At 38.6% G+C, this 18,309-nt stretch overlaps 1 protein-coding gene across 4 annotated transcripts in view; it reads left to right on the top strand.

Annotated features, from left to right (window-relative positions):
• Nucleotides 1-9,468, top strand: part of LOC108268961 (uncharacterized) — a 65,252-nt gene extending 55,784 nt beyond the window's left edge. For all 4 annotated transcript variants that reach the window (XM_017474376.3, XM_017474374.3, XM_047157266.2 and 1 more), the window contains 4 exons: nucleotides 333-489; nucleotides 679-1,986; nucleotides 2,074-2,186; nucleotides 3,149-9,468. In XM_017474376.3, coding sequence (XP_017329865.1) covers nucleotides 333-489; nucleotides 679-1,986; nucleotides 2,074-2,186; nucleotides 3,149-3,436 — 1,866 coding nt within the window. In that variant the 3' untranslated portion in view covers nucleotides 3,437-9,468. The remainder of the gene's footprint in view (nucleotides 1-332; nucleotides 490-678; nucleotides 1,987-2,073; nucleotides 2,187-3,148) is intronic.
• The last annotated feature ends 8,841 nt before the right edge of the window (nucleotides 9,469-18,309 follow it).

Raw genomic sequence — 18,309 nt, 5'->3', positions numbered from 1 at the left:
CTGTTGAGGGAATGATTTTTTTCATAGCTGCTATAATGTAAGCGATAGCAGGAAATAGCTTGTCTCACAGATGTTCCACAACATTAAATTATTATTATTATTTTTTTAAACGGTGTGTCGTTCACTGATCAATTTAAAATTGTAATCGTTGGCAAATTGCTGTGGTGTAAGAGGAATAAAACACTTCAGGGCATGCTACTATTGGAAGATATCTAACAGTAACTCTGCTTCCTAGTGTTGATTTCTATTACTTTCTATTCCTTATGTAATTTGGGAGTATGGCTTTATTTTGTATGGACTCATTATAATATTGATTGGCTATTTTATTTCAGAATGGCAGAATTGACATCCAAACAAATTCTCCTACCAGCCTGAACTGTGATATGGATCTGGATAAGGATATATCTTCAGATGGAGAAGCCCGTCAAGCCAGTCCTCAAAATAACTGTGAGCAAATGAGACATTGCAAAGAAGATGAAGACATTCCAGGTGAGAGGAATGCAGGCTTCTGTTCTCCAGCCAAGCTGGGCGCTGTTAAAACTAATATTTTTGCACAGAATGATGTGATGTGGGGGGAGTTGGGTTCCTGGGTTGACAGAATACCTTTATCAAGAAAGCTTACCTGTACTTCTTATTTTTCAATCCGTAATGATGCATGAATTTAATTTCCTTGTGTAGATGAAAGGACTGCTGAGTGTCAAGAAGCGGTAATAGGCAGAGAAAACGATGAGGTTAATGTTCGTTCTCAGATGGATCGAACAACTCTGGCACTTCCACCTACAGAAGGCCTTGTTGGTTTGGCTCCAGATCAGTCAGAGACAAGTGAGAGAGTCAGTGGAACTGATGTGACAAATCAGCAGATAGATCCAGCTGTCAAACAAGAAGCTAGCGTCAGTGAAAGCGCACCAGTGCTTGGCTTGTTTGATAATGGTCACCCTTCAAACGCACTGCAAAGTTATACAGAAAGCTGTCTCGCTAAGCTATCAGAACCCCAAACCAGGTCTGTTTATGGTGTGGCCAGTGACCCAGTGATGTCTGAACCCAGGGTTACGCCAGGGGAGAAGAGTCTGTGTGTCTATGAAAGACGAGAGCACCAGACACCAGATATACACACATCCGAGACATCTCAGGACATTAACTTGAAAGGAGTTGAGCCTCAGACTCCAGCACCTGAGAAAAATCAGGCACCAAGCGCCTCACCAAATAGCGATAGTGTTGTAGAAGAAGATACAGAACCACCACATGCACATAACAAGAGTCCTACGAAGTACGGACAATTAGGTGTACCCTATTTAAACCCACAGCAACGATTCATTCCTCATGAGTCAGACTCTTCTCGTGAAGGATTCTCTTTAGTACCTCATGCTGCCTCAATTTCTGACACACCCTTTAGTGAACTACAAGAACTACAAGTAAGTCCTGATCAACAGGAAGACATAAACAACCATATCAGGGTCACTAAGGCGAAATGTATCCCAGAAGTGGAGTTGAATGCCATTTCCCATCCTGCTGAATCATCCTCTCAAAGTACAGTGTTTATTGCGGCTAATATAGCAGAAGCTCAAGATGGAAATAAAACAGATGATATCTGTACTTCTGCTTTATCTGCACAGAGCAGTGAGCAAAATGTGGAAGCATCTCCATATCCCCAGATGTCACACCCACAGGAAAATTCTGTGTTCCCTGATACAAAACTTAGCGAACAGTCGAATAATAAAGAAAAGCAAATGACTGGCATAGAACCAGGTTACAGTGATGAAAGCAAAAGCTATGGATCATCTCTTGAGTTGGACGTGCCTTTGAAAGAAACATTGGATGCAAAATTGAATGGCTCACGAAGTGCTGCATTGAGGCAAACGAACAAATCCTCAGCACCCTCAAAAATATTCATTTCTGAGCAGAAATCTGTGCTGCCCTCTGGCTTCCAGGACCTTCTCAGATCATTACGTACCCCTGTTTTTCCAAAGTCCACACTAAGAAACCGAGGTAGGTTGTTGTTTAATTAAAAATAGAGTCATCCGAATAGCATTGCTCTCAGGATGCGTGAATAGTAAAGTACTTCTTGTCACTCAGGTGGACTTCTTGACAAGGCGAATGTTTCAGACGTCCATCCTTACCGAAAAAATGATCACTGCGGGGAATGGAATGCAATAAAAGAGACGTTTTCTGAAATCTCTACTGAAAAAGTAGGTCTCTCAAACATACAGGGAGGAGAAGGCCACAGTGACTTGCATGGCACACAAAGTGTATTTAAACTGACCCTCATTCCCAAAAGTATTTCAGCTTGGTAAAACGGTTGCATTTTCCCAATGAAAGGTTGATTGGAAACAACAGGAAGAAAGTCACAGATTATAAATCAGTGGCAAGTCTGAAAGAAAGCTGAGAGGCTACATGGAGCAAACCAGAGAGCTCATGAAATATAATGTCTAACTAATGTTTTAGAAAATGTATTTGTATCTTGTTCTCCGAAGTTAAGGCAGCTTCTTTTAGTATTGCGTCAGGTATTTATTATCTTTTTATGATTATTTTTTTTACACCAAAGGTCTTGTATTTAAGAGAGGGGAAAAGAGCAAGAAAGATATTTGGATGTACATGATTGAAATATATGACTTTCTTAGGCAGCATTTTAAGTTTCTGACTTGGTCTGAACTTTCACTACAGGGTTTACAGTCGTTTTATCTTAGAAGGTCATTCAAGCGTGGATTATATTTGTGTTTGTAATATAAATTTGCTGCTGAAATACAAGCAGTCTGACTACCTCAAGTACGTATTGTCTCATACTTTATTAGAGCCAGGTGCTATATTGTCTAGAGAGGGTGACATAAATGTTTTTTATCCCTGGTATTACAAAGGGTGGGTTTTTGCCAGTTTTAGCAGTGATTGCTGATGTCAACAGTCATTTTGAGAAAGTAGGAAAAAAGAATAGAATTATGTTTTGTCAGCATGGGAGATATCTCATATATATATCATAATACAGTAACTAAGTACATCAGCTTAAAAAAATAGGGTGTATGATTTCTTTTAAATGATTATATAACCCTAAACTGAAAAACTACAGAAGCATGTTGAACCTAAATTAATTCTCATTCGAAAATTATATGAAGTCAGCGTATTACACTTTTATATGTGTTTTTGTTTCTCTATACAGGAGAGCAGAATTCCCATCTCGTTTGGTTCAGCTCAGCCAGGCAGCCCAGCGGCGTGCTCTGTGGGTAATGGGCTGAGACAGAACTGCACTGTTACTCCCCCTCCAAGACGGCACAACTTGGGAAAAGTGTCTCGGTCCGTGTGTGAGGAAAGAACACCCACGCCTCTTGAGAAAGAGGACAATCAGAAGTCTGACATCAGGACCCAGATCGCTAAGATTGAACAGTTCCTCTCTTCTGAAGTTATTAAACCGCAGAAAAGACGTAGAGTAGATGAGATTGAACTTTAAAAGCTACCGGGCTGTTATAGAGCTTGAATGTGACTGTTTTGCTTAAGTTTGTGTCACATTTAACAAAAAAGTGTATTGTTTAAGACTTTTGTTAGATATATCAGAACTATCTCAATCTGATCGCTTAATTTTTTAAAAATTCTGTTCCTTCTTTATGTGAAACATGGCCCAAATGCATTTTAGTCCTTGCTCCATGCTTTACCCTACTGATAAACAAGGTAAGCTGCTTCACATAAAACATGTTCATTACAGTTTTAAAGCCAATTAACACTAATTACTCCCGAGATGGTCTGTCTTTTCCTCTGAGGACATTTAATTTGCCAAATACAAACTGCTGCCAACAATAACTTGTGTTAATTAAAACATTTGAGTAACAGGAATCAATTAATGCACATTAACCCAAATTAGCAAATGCAAATGATTCTCTCATTAAGTTTATGTTCTCAATAAGGAGGTTGTTTAGAACATATGGGCACATGTTAGGGCGATACAGATGACAAAATGTGTTGCCGCTGCTGCTCAAGTAGAGAGTTTATGTTGTAGAACAATCAGCAGATGTTAATGAGCTTTTCCATCCACCTGAAAATCTGCCAAACTAAAATCTAACGTCATATTTGTACTTGATGTATTTGTATTTGATTTTCTTTCGGTCTTATTTGGGATGTATGTGTGTTCGTGTGTGTATTTGTTATTCCCATATATTCTACAGAGCTGAAGCTGATGCATGCATTTCATTCTGTTTTATTGTTAGATAAATCACAGTTCATTTTTAAAATTAAAGTAGTTTAAAGGGCTTAACAAAAATCATTCTCCTTAGAAGAAATAAAACCACACTGCAGAAAGAAAATGTGCACCTCCTGAGGATGGCACAAGGTCCCTCTCAGATCTGGCTTAATACACTTACTCATTATTAATATGTCAAAATGTTAATGTCCTCATAAAGAAATCTGATGTGTTTTGAGTGTCTGTGCCAGCAGTGCTGACCCTTATCCTTAAAGGGAGTAGGCAATATGGAAAGCGCAATTTTAATACACAATCTGGAATATGAAGTGGCGGTCCTTTGAAACAGTCAATTACACTTGAGCGCGGGAGGGACCCTGGTGTTAATTACTAGTCGGTTTTATGTAGAGTGTAAATAAAGAGCTTGCTGACATTCACATTCCATCACTATGTCCTGACTGCCACAGCAAATTAGCCTGGCCCCTATGGGCTCCACTGGACCCTGAGCGTTCATTTAACACTAGAATAACACTCACTAACACTCACCGCAAACAAGGGAGCAGAGGGCTGCACAGGCTGGGCTAGCAGAGATGCTGATTAGATTCACATTGAGATCTTTAAAGACACTTTTCTTGGCTATTAAGAAAAATATTCGGGTATTGTTTAAAAGTAGTTAATTATGGAGAAGCTGGTTGTAAGCAATTCATTTTAACCTACAGTCATATTTGAATGACTTACATAAACAATATTAACATCAGATAAGATTTAAGAATTTTTTATTCAAAATTGGTTAAGAATTTTAGCACGTAATCCTAAAGCAACATATGTCAAATAGCTGTGAGTCCGCAGCAGGGTTTTAATAGAACGCCCAAACTATTGCTTTAGATACTAAGCAATTGTTAACTACCTTTATGTTTTTTTTCTTGCCAAAAGATCCCCCCTCCATCTTTCTACATGGAGGAGGACACACTAGTGTTGTGAATCACCTCTGCTTTAGCCTTCTCATCTTACCTCTCACTGAGAGAGAAGATAATCCCTGCCTGCCCAGTATTGTCAAAGGTCACCACAGTTTAAAGTTCACCATCCACATCATTTATATGGCCCTAAATTAGCCCCAACCTGTGGTTCTGACTCTCTCTTTCTCTCTCTCTCTCTCTCTCTCTCTCTCGCTATCTCACTTTTAACTGACTATTCATCAAATCATTGCTCTGCACATCCTTGCAGCAGGAAACATGAACAATGCTCAGTGGACAATGCTTTTGATTGAATTATGCTCCTCAAGGACCACCGTGGGAGCGCCATACGTTTCTAATTCTGCAAAGGTTAGGAGCGATCACATGAGTACACATTACTCCCCCGTACATCTATATATCTGTGAGCGGCACAGTGCGCTCCATAAAGGATGAACCATTTCAGCTGTTACTGAAAAGTAGTGGACCCCAAAACCCAGTCTTAACCCGCATGCTGTCCTGCATTATCCATGTCCCTGCTGACGTGTTGGGCCGTAAGTCTCGCACAGTGGGACATCTAGCTGGATGATGGAGAGCGCTAGTGCACTCCAGGGGAGCTTGTAAAACTGCCGTGCCCCTGATTTCCACTCTGAGCCCGGCCTCCACCTCAACGCACTCTCCATTCTCGGCTTTCCCTAAATCATGGAGCGGGGATGACATGTTGCGATCCATTAAGCAACAAATGTATTTTGTTACTAACTTTTACAGGGTCAGAGAGATGGTCGGGGTCTTGCTGTTTTAAAGTAATGCACTGTGGAGCACTGAATCAGTGTCCGCTAATGAAGAGTAGGTGGCCTGTTCAATTACAGGGGAAAAGATAGGGTCCTTTTTTTTTTTTTTTTTTTTTTTTAAACCAAATTGCTGTTTCTTTCTCATATAGTCATAACCAGTCATGAAAGTGAAATATGATAAGAGGATTTTCTGAAGAGAGATATCTTAGCCATCTTTATGCCTCTTAATCACTTATCATTCAAATGTTGATTTTTTTAAAAATTTAATTAAAGGAGTTATATTAAGGTAAACTTTCCATTGGTTACCTATATTATTTCTTTGTTTATTTGTTATGACATCTTTTTTTTTTTATCTTAATCTACTAAAATTCTGGAAAGCAGCTAAGTATTGCTGTTTGAGCTCTCTTTGTCGGCAATTACTCATGAGTGAAACTTGCTGTTGTTTTTATCAACGTTGTTTTTGATAGTTCTGCGACGTGTGTGTGTGTGTGTGTGTGTGTGTGTGTGTGTGTGTGTGTGTGTGTGTTTGCTTGTGTGTATGTATGTGTGTTAGTCAGAGGGAATGAGATAGATATTGAGGCCACTACACAAGGCCCCAATGACATGCACCATTAATCTCACCCAGCTACCCTTAACTGCTTCTCAGCTATTCAGAGAACATCTCAATTGTTTTATTGAACTTTATCTATCTCTCTCTTTTTCATCTTTATCTTCTAGTGTTTTTTAAAAACACATTTTTGTTCATGCTCCAAAATAATTGCCTTCAACAGTTGTCTTAGTGGGCAGTTAATAGGAACATGTCCTTCACAAGTTAATTGAGAATATCTTTGTAATTCTGGAAGCTGGAAACAAAATGGTGCTTCCTTCATCATTTGACTGATGGAGATGGTGCTAATTTCCTCTGCTTGTTGCATTTTCTCATGCCATCTCACTTTTCTGTAATATATACTTCGAAAAGATCCACGTCTGAGTAAGTCTCCGGTATGCTAGAGATTAAACTCCAGATCTTGAGGCTCCGAGGCTGTTTTTATGGGACACTTTTCCTGAAGAATTCATCACAGAGTGTCTGCTGCCATTGAGCAGGTGCCTTCCATCAGGATTTCAGTGTGACTCACAAAGCCACATGAAAACTCATACTTGCTCCATTGGCTCGTGTGCCGCTGAGTTGTCTGATGTAGTCTGAGTGTCACTTTCTTCTCCCTGCTTACTCAAATAATAAGAGCTGATCTTCCTTATTATAAATTTTAATATACGTCCTACGGTGTTGGTTTCGCTTTCATTTATTGATTTTTTCCCATAGAAATACCAAGTTCTGTTGTCATAGTTGCCATATAAATATGTGTGTGTGTGGAATTTTGTGTGTAAATCAACTTCTGAGATTTTGAACGGGTATGTGTATTTATCCCTTACTACCAGATTAACGACCAACAGTGCACCCTTTAATGACCTGTCAGATTGCAAGAAAAATGAGGTCAGAGGTCATCAGATTGAAATCAGTTCCATTCCTGGCTTCATGGTGCCAGTGCCTACATTTTTCCATCTCTCTTTAGCGATAACAAAATGATTGAGTTTTCCTATGTGGTTTATTTCGGTTGCAATTCAAATCAAGTTTTAAATCAATTTACAACTTCCTGGTAATCTGAAAGAGATACTGCACAATATTATTACAAAGACTTTTCCCTCTCACATTCATTTTGACTGAAAAATGACCAAAATACTGCAAAATCTCTTCACTATAGAACATACACTGAACAGAATTATTCAGATGAGACGAGATGAAAAGTAAATCTCTATTAAGTGATCACACAATCATCCGTTACAGTTACGTCATTAATTATCAGACAAGGAATGTGCAGGCCTTTTCATCTTAATCTAGAGACCAAGCCGGGCCAAGACACAGCAGGAATTCAGAGATGATTTAGCTGCCTTTGACTTAATCAGTCTTAGGTGCATTACAATGGCAGTGCACATTGATGGATCACTTTCTAGTCACTGAGTGGTGTTTATATAGTGCACTTTCACTGACTGTCTCACCACGCTCCTTGGCTGAAAGAAAACGATAGTGACGCTTCAAGGGCCAAGAGGTCTCGTTTAAAGCCGGCCCTGGTGTGTTGGTTATTTTATATATCTGAACAGATGTATGTATATATCATTTGAACAGTTAATCACTTGTAGACCCTAAAACAAACCAAATTCGTTAGCTTCTAGATGTAATTAAATGTGACTGCAGGGATGGGCTTTTGACTTGGAGAAGTTCTTTTGGTCTTGTTTTGTATAAATGATGCAATTACAGTACTTCAGCAACATGGACCTAACCGAACAGCCATTAAACTTGGGATAATGTTGTCAGAATACATCTTTGAATGTTATTTAGTGATACAATATACACTGTAGTCTAACATAGTCTAGCCCTTCAACTCTTTTTACTTGAAATTTGTTCTTTTTCCTACAAACTGCACTACAGCAGTACCCGGTATATGCTGAGTAACATTTAGCTTTTTACAGGATCACAAATCTCCAATTGGTTACTGACTGGTTACTGTTGAGTACTACATCAACATGAAGCTAACCACACATCCATTAAAGCCTGCTCTCTGTCAGTAAACTAATGCAGCCATATTGCTGTTTCTACAGTTTCTGATTGAGGTCTTTAAAGTAGTTTATAATGATATCCTCCAGTCCTGTCTTCCTTGTGGAAAGCCCCTCGTGAGCTGACCAGCCGGTGAACCCAGACACCGCCAGAGACATCACTTTTCAAGTAACTGTACTCTTGTTAGTTTTGTTGCCAAATGATCTGGCAAGACATGCCTTTATAAACTTCCCAGCACTAAAATGTCTCTATTAGCACTTTTAACTGCTGAGCTTTAAAGATGGTGTCAAGTGTTAAGAACACGATGACGTGAAGGAACAAAATGTCTCTTTGAATACAGCTGAAACGTCAGTGATGTGGCGTGGCATACCACAATAACACTTCCAGCACACTCACCTGACACTGTGGTATCGTTAGTTGAGTCATTGTTCTGAAAAAACATCAAGCCTTATGTCGTACACTGCTGTGACCTCTTGTCCTTGTTGCTGATATTCTCAGTTTAAACACTGTAACCTTTTTTTGCCTTTTTATCAAAGCAACCCGTGCTCTGCATTTATTATTTCCAGATTTTGATCCCGCCGCTCTGTTCAGGCCTGACATGTAGCTCAGCTCAGTCGTGGAGTTCAGCTCTCAGGATCTGGCAGGAGATAAGCACTTTGTAGTGATTTACAGGCCTGGTATTTGATTCCTACTAAACCGATGCTGCAGCATTCGAACACCGAGATACTATCTTTGAAGAAATGTCCTGACCAAACATAATTTCTGCTCTCTCCTGGAGCCTGGCCAGGCCCTCGAAAGTTTTTCCTCCTCATAAACTCAAGTGGAGACTGAAAAATTTCATCTCCCAAGATTGATAGTGTGTGCTTAGGATATAGAAGTCTCAGTTTTTATTATACAAGGACTCTATTCCTCTAAGTGTTCCATTGTGTGCTATTTGTAGAACAAAGTATATGAAGCTTTCACTGCGCACACAGAGTCCAAAACTATCACAGTGCATTAAAAACACAAGTATATATAGATTATGTATAGAAGTAATAGATAACTTCTGCTTCAGTTGTCATGAAACTGTGCCAGATGAAACCGCATGTCTGAAGGATGACTGCAATACCCAGCGTCCTTGTGCTTTTTAATTAAGCCAAATGTTGAATGTTTTTATTCCCACATGTGTTCAAGGCTTTTGCGCTGTGTGCATACCACAGGGCATTAATGAACAGTGCTGCAGCTGGTGGTACCACTCCGATACCCTTCTGCCTGCACTCTCTCCAAGACGCTATGTTTAAGTAATGCTGGACAGCAGCCCACATCCGCCTAAATTTCTCTCTGTTTATAGGCGTTTGAAGGTGAGCCAGTGTTTTAAATACTTCAGTAGATCTCAGACAATTCTTGGGCTTTGCCTTATCTACCATTCTTCACAAATCTACTACCACCTGCATGTTATTTTAAGAGCATCTTGCAGCTCAGCATGGCCAAGTTCCAGTCAAAGATGGGAATAATAAAGCAAAACTGTTAAACTTGGGATAGTACAAGAAAACCCTTACTGAAACTTTGTCAGGATGCATAGATGAAAGTTATATCATGATACAGTACATTTTGGTTAATTGCTGATTTTTGTGAGGTAAGATCTCAATTAAGATTAAGGAATATATATTTTCTATATATACATTCCTCTCTTTTTCACTCGCAACTTATTTGTGCTATTTCAAAGTCTTAAAGAAGTCTTCATCAGTAATTACACCCATTAGGGTCTATCAGAAAGGTTACAATATATTAGGATATAATTTAAATCTCAAGCTCACTACATTATTATTAATAGTGATATGCACTCAATGAAGATTCTTATGTTTTAAATTTTTTTGTGTTATTGCAAAGGACTAATTAAGTTTCATGGAACAGCTTTATTCATTCATTCATCCTCAGTAACCACTTTATCCTGGTAACGGTGTATCCGAAGCCACTCCCAGGAACACTTTACACAAGGCAGCAGAAGTCACCCCAGATTGAACCCCAGATCTGTGAAAATAAATTTACATATTAATTCACACCTATGGGGTGATTTAGTGTTTCCAGTTCATCTATGTGCATGATTTTAGGCGGTGGGAGTAAACTGGAGACCCCAGTGGAAACCCATGTGAACATGGAGAGAACATGTTAAACTCCACACAGTCAGTAAACCAGGTTGTTACCACATTTTCTCAAATGTAGGATTTGAGGAACTCTAATAACTTTACCTAGGAGGTTTAGTTGATCACATTTGCAACTAGTAACATTATAAGAAAGGTTCCACAATGTTGCTTAGTGTCTACAAGGGACAGCATTCTAGGAAGATTGTGAAAGAAACAGACTTCAAACCAAAGATTTAGTTTCTAATTAATTTCATATACTTGGTGTGACACTGTCTTGCACAGTTTTCTATTAAAAATGGACAAAAATACACCAACCAGCCATAACATTAAAACCCCCTGTCTAATATTGTCCAGGTCCCCCTGGTGCTGCCAAAATAGCTCTGACACCTTGAGGCATGGACTCCACAAGACCTGTGTGCTGTATATGGCACCAAGATGTTAACAGTAGATCCTTTAAGTTCTCTAAGTTGCTAGTTGGGGCCTCCATAGATTGGACTTCTTTGTCCAGCACATCCCACAAATGCTCAGAATGAGATCTGGGGAATTTGGAGGCAAAGTCCACACCTTTAACTCTTTGTCATGTTCCTTAAACCATTCCTGAACAATTTTTGCAGTGTGGCAGGGCACATTATCCTGCTGAAAGAGGCCACTGCCATTAGGGAATACCGTTGCCATGAAGGGGTGTACTTGGTCTGCAACAATGTTTAGGTAGGTGGTGTGTGTCAAAGTCTGCATCCACATGAATGTCAGGACCCAAGGTTTCCCAGTAGAACGTTGTCCAGAGGATCACACTGTCTTCGCCGGCTTGCCTTCTTCCCATCTCCTCCCAAAGTAAGCAATGAAAACTCACCCGGTTGTCCACATGATGTAAAAGAAAATGTGATTCATCAGACCAGGCCACCTTCTTCTATTGTGCCATGGTCCAGTTCTGATGCTCATGCACCCATTGTAGGTGCTTTCAACAGTGGACAGGGGTCAGCATGGGCACTCTGACCTGTCTATGGCTACGCAGCCCCATACACAGCAAGCTGCGATCCACTGTATTCTGACACCGTTCTATCATAGCCAGCATTACCTTTTTCAGCAGTTTGTGCTACAGTAGTTCTTCTGTGTGATTGAACCAGACGGGCTAGCCTTGAGCCTTGGGGGCCCATGACGCTGTCACCAGTTCAGCAGTTGTCCTTCCTTGAACAACTTTTGGTAGGTACTAACCACAGCATACCAGGAACACCCCACAAGACCTGCCATTTTGGAGATGCTCTCACCCAGTTGTCTAGATATCACAATTTGACGTTTGTCAGTCACTCAGATCCTTACACTTGCCCATTTTTCCTGCTTCCAACACATCAGCTGACTTCACTTGCTGCCTAATGTATGCCACATCTTGACAGGTGGCATTGTAAAGAAATAATCAATGTTATTCACTTAACATGTTTTAAAGTTATGGCTGATCGGTGTACATTGCAAAGCTGCAGACAGCCTCATCTTGATGCAGGAATCACTTCTTCTTATGTAAACACTTTACTGTTGCTCTGCTCAAGCATCCGACTCTGGCACAAGATGTTTGAACAGAAGTAATTTGGATGATAATGAAATGATATTCTGCAAGTTTTTAAAGCTGTTTTTGTATCTATTGTCATGAAGAAAGTCTGTGATGCTAAATGCAAAGGTGGAAATATCCATGGTTTCGCCTAAGCATTTAGAATTGTTGACACATTGCTACACATTGACACCTGAAGATTACACGTTTATGCTTTCTTATCTAAAGCAGATGTCAGACCAACTACAAATAAATCATGTGAAAGACGTAGTTTTATTTGCTTCGTCCCTTAACATGTTAGGTTTTGTATGGTAAACTTTTTTTTATTATTATTTCTTTCTGACTCATCGGATTTTCTTTGTAAATACGCTGTTCTTAATTGTTAGATACATTGTTCTTAAAAGTGTAATGCAAAACTATAAAACATCTTGAATGCTCCCTTACATATGGGCTAAAATTGTGTGTATTATTTATTTTTACTGAACCATTCTTTTAATGTTGTGATTTATTTAAAAAATTAACAAGTCTGCAAGAAGCCCTTTGTTAAATTATTTAAAATTCAAGTGAATATTAATAAATAATTATTATAAAACCATCATTAATGAAGAACTAGTTGATTAATGAAGACTAACAATAGCAACTTTGTGGTGAAGTTCCACTGAATATTCTCAATCTAATAAAGTATTTTTCTAGATCAACAGCTGCTTGTTACGGTAAAAAGGGGCTAAAGGAATTTGTCCCACAGTATCTTTACTTCAAGGCCGCTTCTCTCGCTCAGTCTTACTCTGCTTGTGGTGATGAATCTATCAGACTTGTGACTCCCCGAAGACTGACAAGATGCTCCTCCAGACACCTGCACCATGTTTTCAGCTGCATGTGTGTAAGTGTATGTATGTGTGAGGTACGGTTGGACCAGCCATGAATGATGAACCCTCAGTATCAGCAGATAAACCAATGATGGAGGCCTCCTGGGCTTCCAAGGTTCAGTCGCTGAACAAAAACGCTCTTCTTTTTCTCTTGTAGTATCAGAGACCCCTGGTTTATCTAGTTTGTCCATTCTCAGAGCTTTGAAGTATATTGAAACAGGCAGCTAACATAAACCAGTGCGTGCTGATTGGGAGTTTTTAACTTTCTGGATGGCATATGTATGTGTGCATAAGAATGTCAGGGTGTGTGAATGTGTTTGCTAAGAGCACGAACAGTGGGACATTGTTTTTAAGCAGACAACAGTTATTTCACACCGAGCGATGTTACATTGACTGCATTTTTCTGAAGCTGCCACTGATAAGAGTGATGATGATTCATTTGACCGCACATCTGCAGTTCACACAGCTTTAGCCATGCGAGCCGTGATCTACATTGTTATCCGTTGTCCTTATGACTTTATTTCTTCTGAGTTTTAATTACAGCTTTTGTCATGTTTACAATAAATCTTTGCTCAGAGTGAGAGCTCTTAGCTACATGCATATTCAAACTTTGCCATCCCGTTGTCATGGGTGAACAATAGCATTTTTCATTTCCTTTAAACGCTCTCCTAGGATTTCCAAGAAAGATCTATCACACGAGCGGAAGTCGTCTTGGGGCTATCAATAAACCCGCTGCACAAATGACGTTGGCTGCGATTCCACCTTGAAGTCGGAGCCTTTTGATGCAACAGTGGGGTTTATAAAAACAAAATATTTTCAGGGTCAGCTGGACCGCTCTGTTTTCCTTACGCCTGGGGAGCACTTGGCTAAAAGTCGGCCACGGCTTTATTTTAAGATAATTTGTTGTTTGTAAAGTGGAAAAATGCATTTGAATGGCCAGGGGAGTCATTTTTTTTCTGCACTGTTGTTTTTGAAAAGCAGCATTAGACATCCACAGAATGCCTTCAAGCTCCTGGGAGAATCCGGCGGAACCTATGGTCCTTTTTCGAGTGTGTGTGTGTGTGTGTGTGTGTGTGTGTGTGTGTGTGTGTGTACAAATATATAGGAACTAAAGCAGAGCGAAAGGGTAAGGTTCTGTGCTTAGTCACGCTCAGCTCTTTAAAAGTTTTCTCAAGGAAATGTGTTAAACTTTTGTAGACAAAAATGTTCCAAGTTCTTCCTCCCTTTGACTAGAATGTAATGCAATTCTGCTTTCTTCCTTCCCAAATATTGTCTGTACTAACCAATGGTTATTCAAAAGCTATTTCTTGAACATCTAAATTTATTTTTAGGACTGCTACATAGGACTTCCATTATAGATATCTCTGCCTTTCATCATGGCTGCCGGATGAAGCCTCACCCCAGGCTCTTATACACCACTCTTTTCAGTTTGATAGCAAGAAAAAAAAAAGACTTTAACACAATGACTTTTGCTGACATAACAGAATTTTTTTTCTCTTCCTCATGCTCTCTTTGCCTGGGTTGAAAAGTTGAGTCCCAGGTCAGCAGCTTTCAGCAGAAGCCCAGACTAGAATTCCAGATGGCGAAGTAAGAGCAGATCTCAGCTCATCAATTTAACGAGCCATGCTGTCGCTCCTTATCCACGTTCTGCTCCTAGGCCAACGCTTCCGGCTGCAGTGCTAGACAAATTGAGATATATCTCAGCTAACTGGGAACAGCGTAGAAGCAGTGTACAAAATGCAGGCATGCTGAAACAATGCAACTCCTGCATGTGTTTTATGACCTTTTCTGATCTTAACTTAATGTGTCTGTTTTTACCAGCATGTTGTTCTAAGGAGTCTTCTGAGAAATTATAAAAAGGGGAAAGGAAGAGGAAAGAGTGCTAATGCTGCAATCTATCAATTTGATAATTATTCAGATGAGGATGTTGTGAAGGGAGCTTAGAAGTTTGCAGATTTTAGATATGAAGTAACAAGTTGCCTGGCTTCCACCAACACCATGTTTGTGTGTAGGCTAACTGTTGCTATGAGAACAAAACACCTGGCAAGACTATAAGCGGTGAAGATAACCTTTAAAGTTATCATACATCAAAAGAGAAGAAACACTCAAGGACACCAGTGACTAGCTCCTGTATCTGAATGTGAAAAACATTGAGTCAGTGTTCAGAAGTCTCACTGCTTCACTGCATGTGATTTTAAAACAAACAAACAAACAAACATATTAATACATAAAAAAGTTATTTGTAAATTTTGAGTCAGTCCTAAAACACAGTTTAGTGTCTTTGAAGGGCACATCTCATTTCATTTTATGGAAACATTTCAATTCATAATATAAATCAAAATATCCTATTCGGATCCTGCTTGAGCACCACACTGACAGAATAACAAATTTCTTCTATTCACCCATCCATCCATTTTCTATACCGCTTATCCTACAGGGTTGTGGGGAACCTGGAGCCTATCCCAGGGAGCATGGGGAACAAGGCGAGTTACACCCTGGACGGGGTGCCAATCCATTGCAGGGCACAACAAATGACTTGTTATTAAAATATACAAGCGCTCCATTTTTAAATAACCTCTTGGAACCATGTGAACATCAGATGGTTACACTACAATATAGATTATCTACATACATATAATCTAGACAATAAAGTTAAATTGCATAATCATGCTAAAATTACTAGAGTTGTACAAGCTACAGTGTTAACTATTAGTGTTTGGTTAACATTTAACAGTAAAATAAATTCCACAGACTCCCTCAGTACAGATTTATTTCACATTATTATTTACACATTTACAAAAGTGTCTATTTATTAGCACCACACAGTTTTTTTTTTTATTCCTGAATTTTCCACACATAGAACACAATAGGTCCAAGAAATTAATTATAGGAGATATGAGTTTGAGACATTGTTTGAGTCAAAATGAGTTTGGATTTTAACCCATCAAGTGATGGGTGGCATGGGGGTGCACAGCTCCAAGGTTCTGGGTACGATCCTGAGCTTGTGATTTTGTCTGTGTGGGGTTTCAGTGTTCTCTCTATGTTCATGTGGACTCCCTCAGGGTTCTCTAGTTTCCTCCTACTGTCCATAAACAGGCAGGTGGGTGGATTGGCAACCCTAAATTGCCCCTAGGTGTGAATGTGTGTGTGCATGATTAGTGTTATTGGGACTGGTTGCGGATCCAACGAGACCGTGACCAGGATATTGCTTACTGAATTTGAATGAATGAAAGAATTTAAGTGTCCAGACAAACAAGCTAATAATTATAAGAACTTGTATCTAGATTAAAAATTTTAAAAAATCACAGACCCTTCTCTGAGAGCCACTTATATAGAATGATTAATTAAATCTTCTAGTTGCGTTTCATTAATACTCAGTGTATCCAGATGGATTTGTCAAATTATCCATTTCACACAAAATTTTACTGTGCTCTTTATTAGTGTGGTATTTGTAAAAAACTGTATGCATTTATGTGTATCTGTAAGCTCCAGCAGCAGTGTGTAAGTGAGGACAGGCGAATGATGTCCAGTGCTGTTCCTCCCTTCCGTTAATAGCGTAGAAGTGAAGCAGGAGTTCAGCCCTCAGACGGAGGAGGCACAGGGAGGAAAGTGCTCTTCTCCTCACTGGACACTCCGCAGTGTGCTAGAATTGGGTTTTGCATTCATCACTATACATAACTCATGCTTTACATGATCATCTTATCATATATGATGTTATGACCATGGTATATGTTAAATAAAATATAACTTGATTGTCTGCCAACAGACTAATTTGTTATAGACTAATTTGTTTCTAATTGTGAGTTAAGAATTAATTGCTGTCTTGCTAAAAGTGTGAGTTCTTTTGTATTGTTCAGGCAGGACTGCTTTTAATATTACTGTGTTGAATTATCATCATGTTTCCAGCTGGGAACAAGTCCTGACCTTAGCATTATAAGGTTCTGTCTGGGCTAAGAATAAATTGGAGATTGAACCTTATAATACAAAGGTCACAAAATGTACACCTTACATGATCGTTCAACACTTAAGGGGAACATGTTTAATAAAGTCCTAAACTGTACCCAAGTAATCCTAGGTATTTCTTTTTACTCATATAATTACGTTCTATAATATCAATAAATCATTTTACATCATTTTCCTTCTATGGATTCAAAATGTAAAGGATGATAAGAATGATAAAAAGTGCATTTAATACCGTAATAGTTCAGCCAACTCTGATTGGGAACCCTGATCAACCCTAATTTAGCTCTCAGTCTTTCAGCTGTGTGTCCTTTGTAACGTTTTAATGTTAGCTGATGTGTAAGTGAACACATGTGAGACTCACTGCTCTTCAGTTAAACATGATGTTAAACTCAATAATGAGCTCGTTAACGATGTCGGATTTATAGCTATTTAATTAGGTTTAACACAGGATCTCTGTAAATATCAATTATAAAAGATTTTGTTTTCACCCTTTAAAGCACACGCACTCAGAGAAGATGCGTTTATTGGTTCTTAAAAAAAAAGAAGAAGAAGAAAAGAAAAGTCATAATAATAACAGCAATGTCATGTTGATTGTTATACTTTGGGTTAAAAAAAATACATCATGCGCACATCATTGAATTCGTTTCATAAAGAAAGTAATTTCATATTGTTAAATTACTAGGGCTGGAGGAGGCAACAAAAACACAAGCCATGCGTCTGTTGACTTCATTTAGCCTACATTGTGATGGGAAATAAATAAAACAATAAAACAATCCAGAACTTTTTATTTTTTTTTTAAATGCGCGCGCCTATTATTATTATTATTATTACTATTATTATTATTATTATTATTATTATTATTATTATTATTATTATTATTATTATTATTTTATTATTGATGTTGTTGATGGTGTTGTAGTTTATTAGTATGGTGTTGTTTTATATGATAAACGCCGCGAAAGAAAATGATTGAAATTAAATTTTTAGCTTTAGGGTTCGCCCTTAATTGCAGCACATTTTACAGGCATTTTTGTATAAAAATTAGTTTAAATATGGTTTTAAAATAATATTTAAGATAACTAAATAAGCCTGCATCGCATCGTACGGTGTTAAATAAGTTATACGCAAAGAGGATCAGGCGAAAATAATTTTTAAATAATAATAATTAGGTTATTGTTATTATTTGTTTTACAGTCTAACGCAATATATATCAACGATGCAATCCTTTAACCTTTAAAACTTTTCTTGCTTTAAATTGACTAAAGATAGGCTACCGTAATTGCACTGCAATTATTTAGATTTTCTCATTGTCGGAAACTCAAAAATAATG

This window comes from Ictalurus punctatus, chromosome 8 (genome assembly GCF_001660625.3).
Source record: "Ictalurus punctatus breed USDA103 chromosome 8, Coco_2.0, whole genome shotgun sequence".
Lineage (NCBI taxonomy): Eukaryota > Metazoa > Chordata > Actinopteri > Siluriformes > Ictaluridae > Ictalurus > Ictalurus punctatus.
The sequence above is the reverse complement of the archived record's forward strand: the minus strand, read 5'-3'. Positions and strand labels throughout refer to the sequence as shown.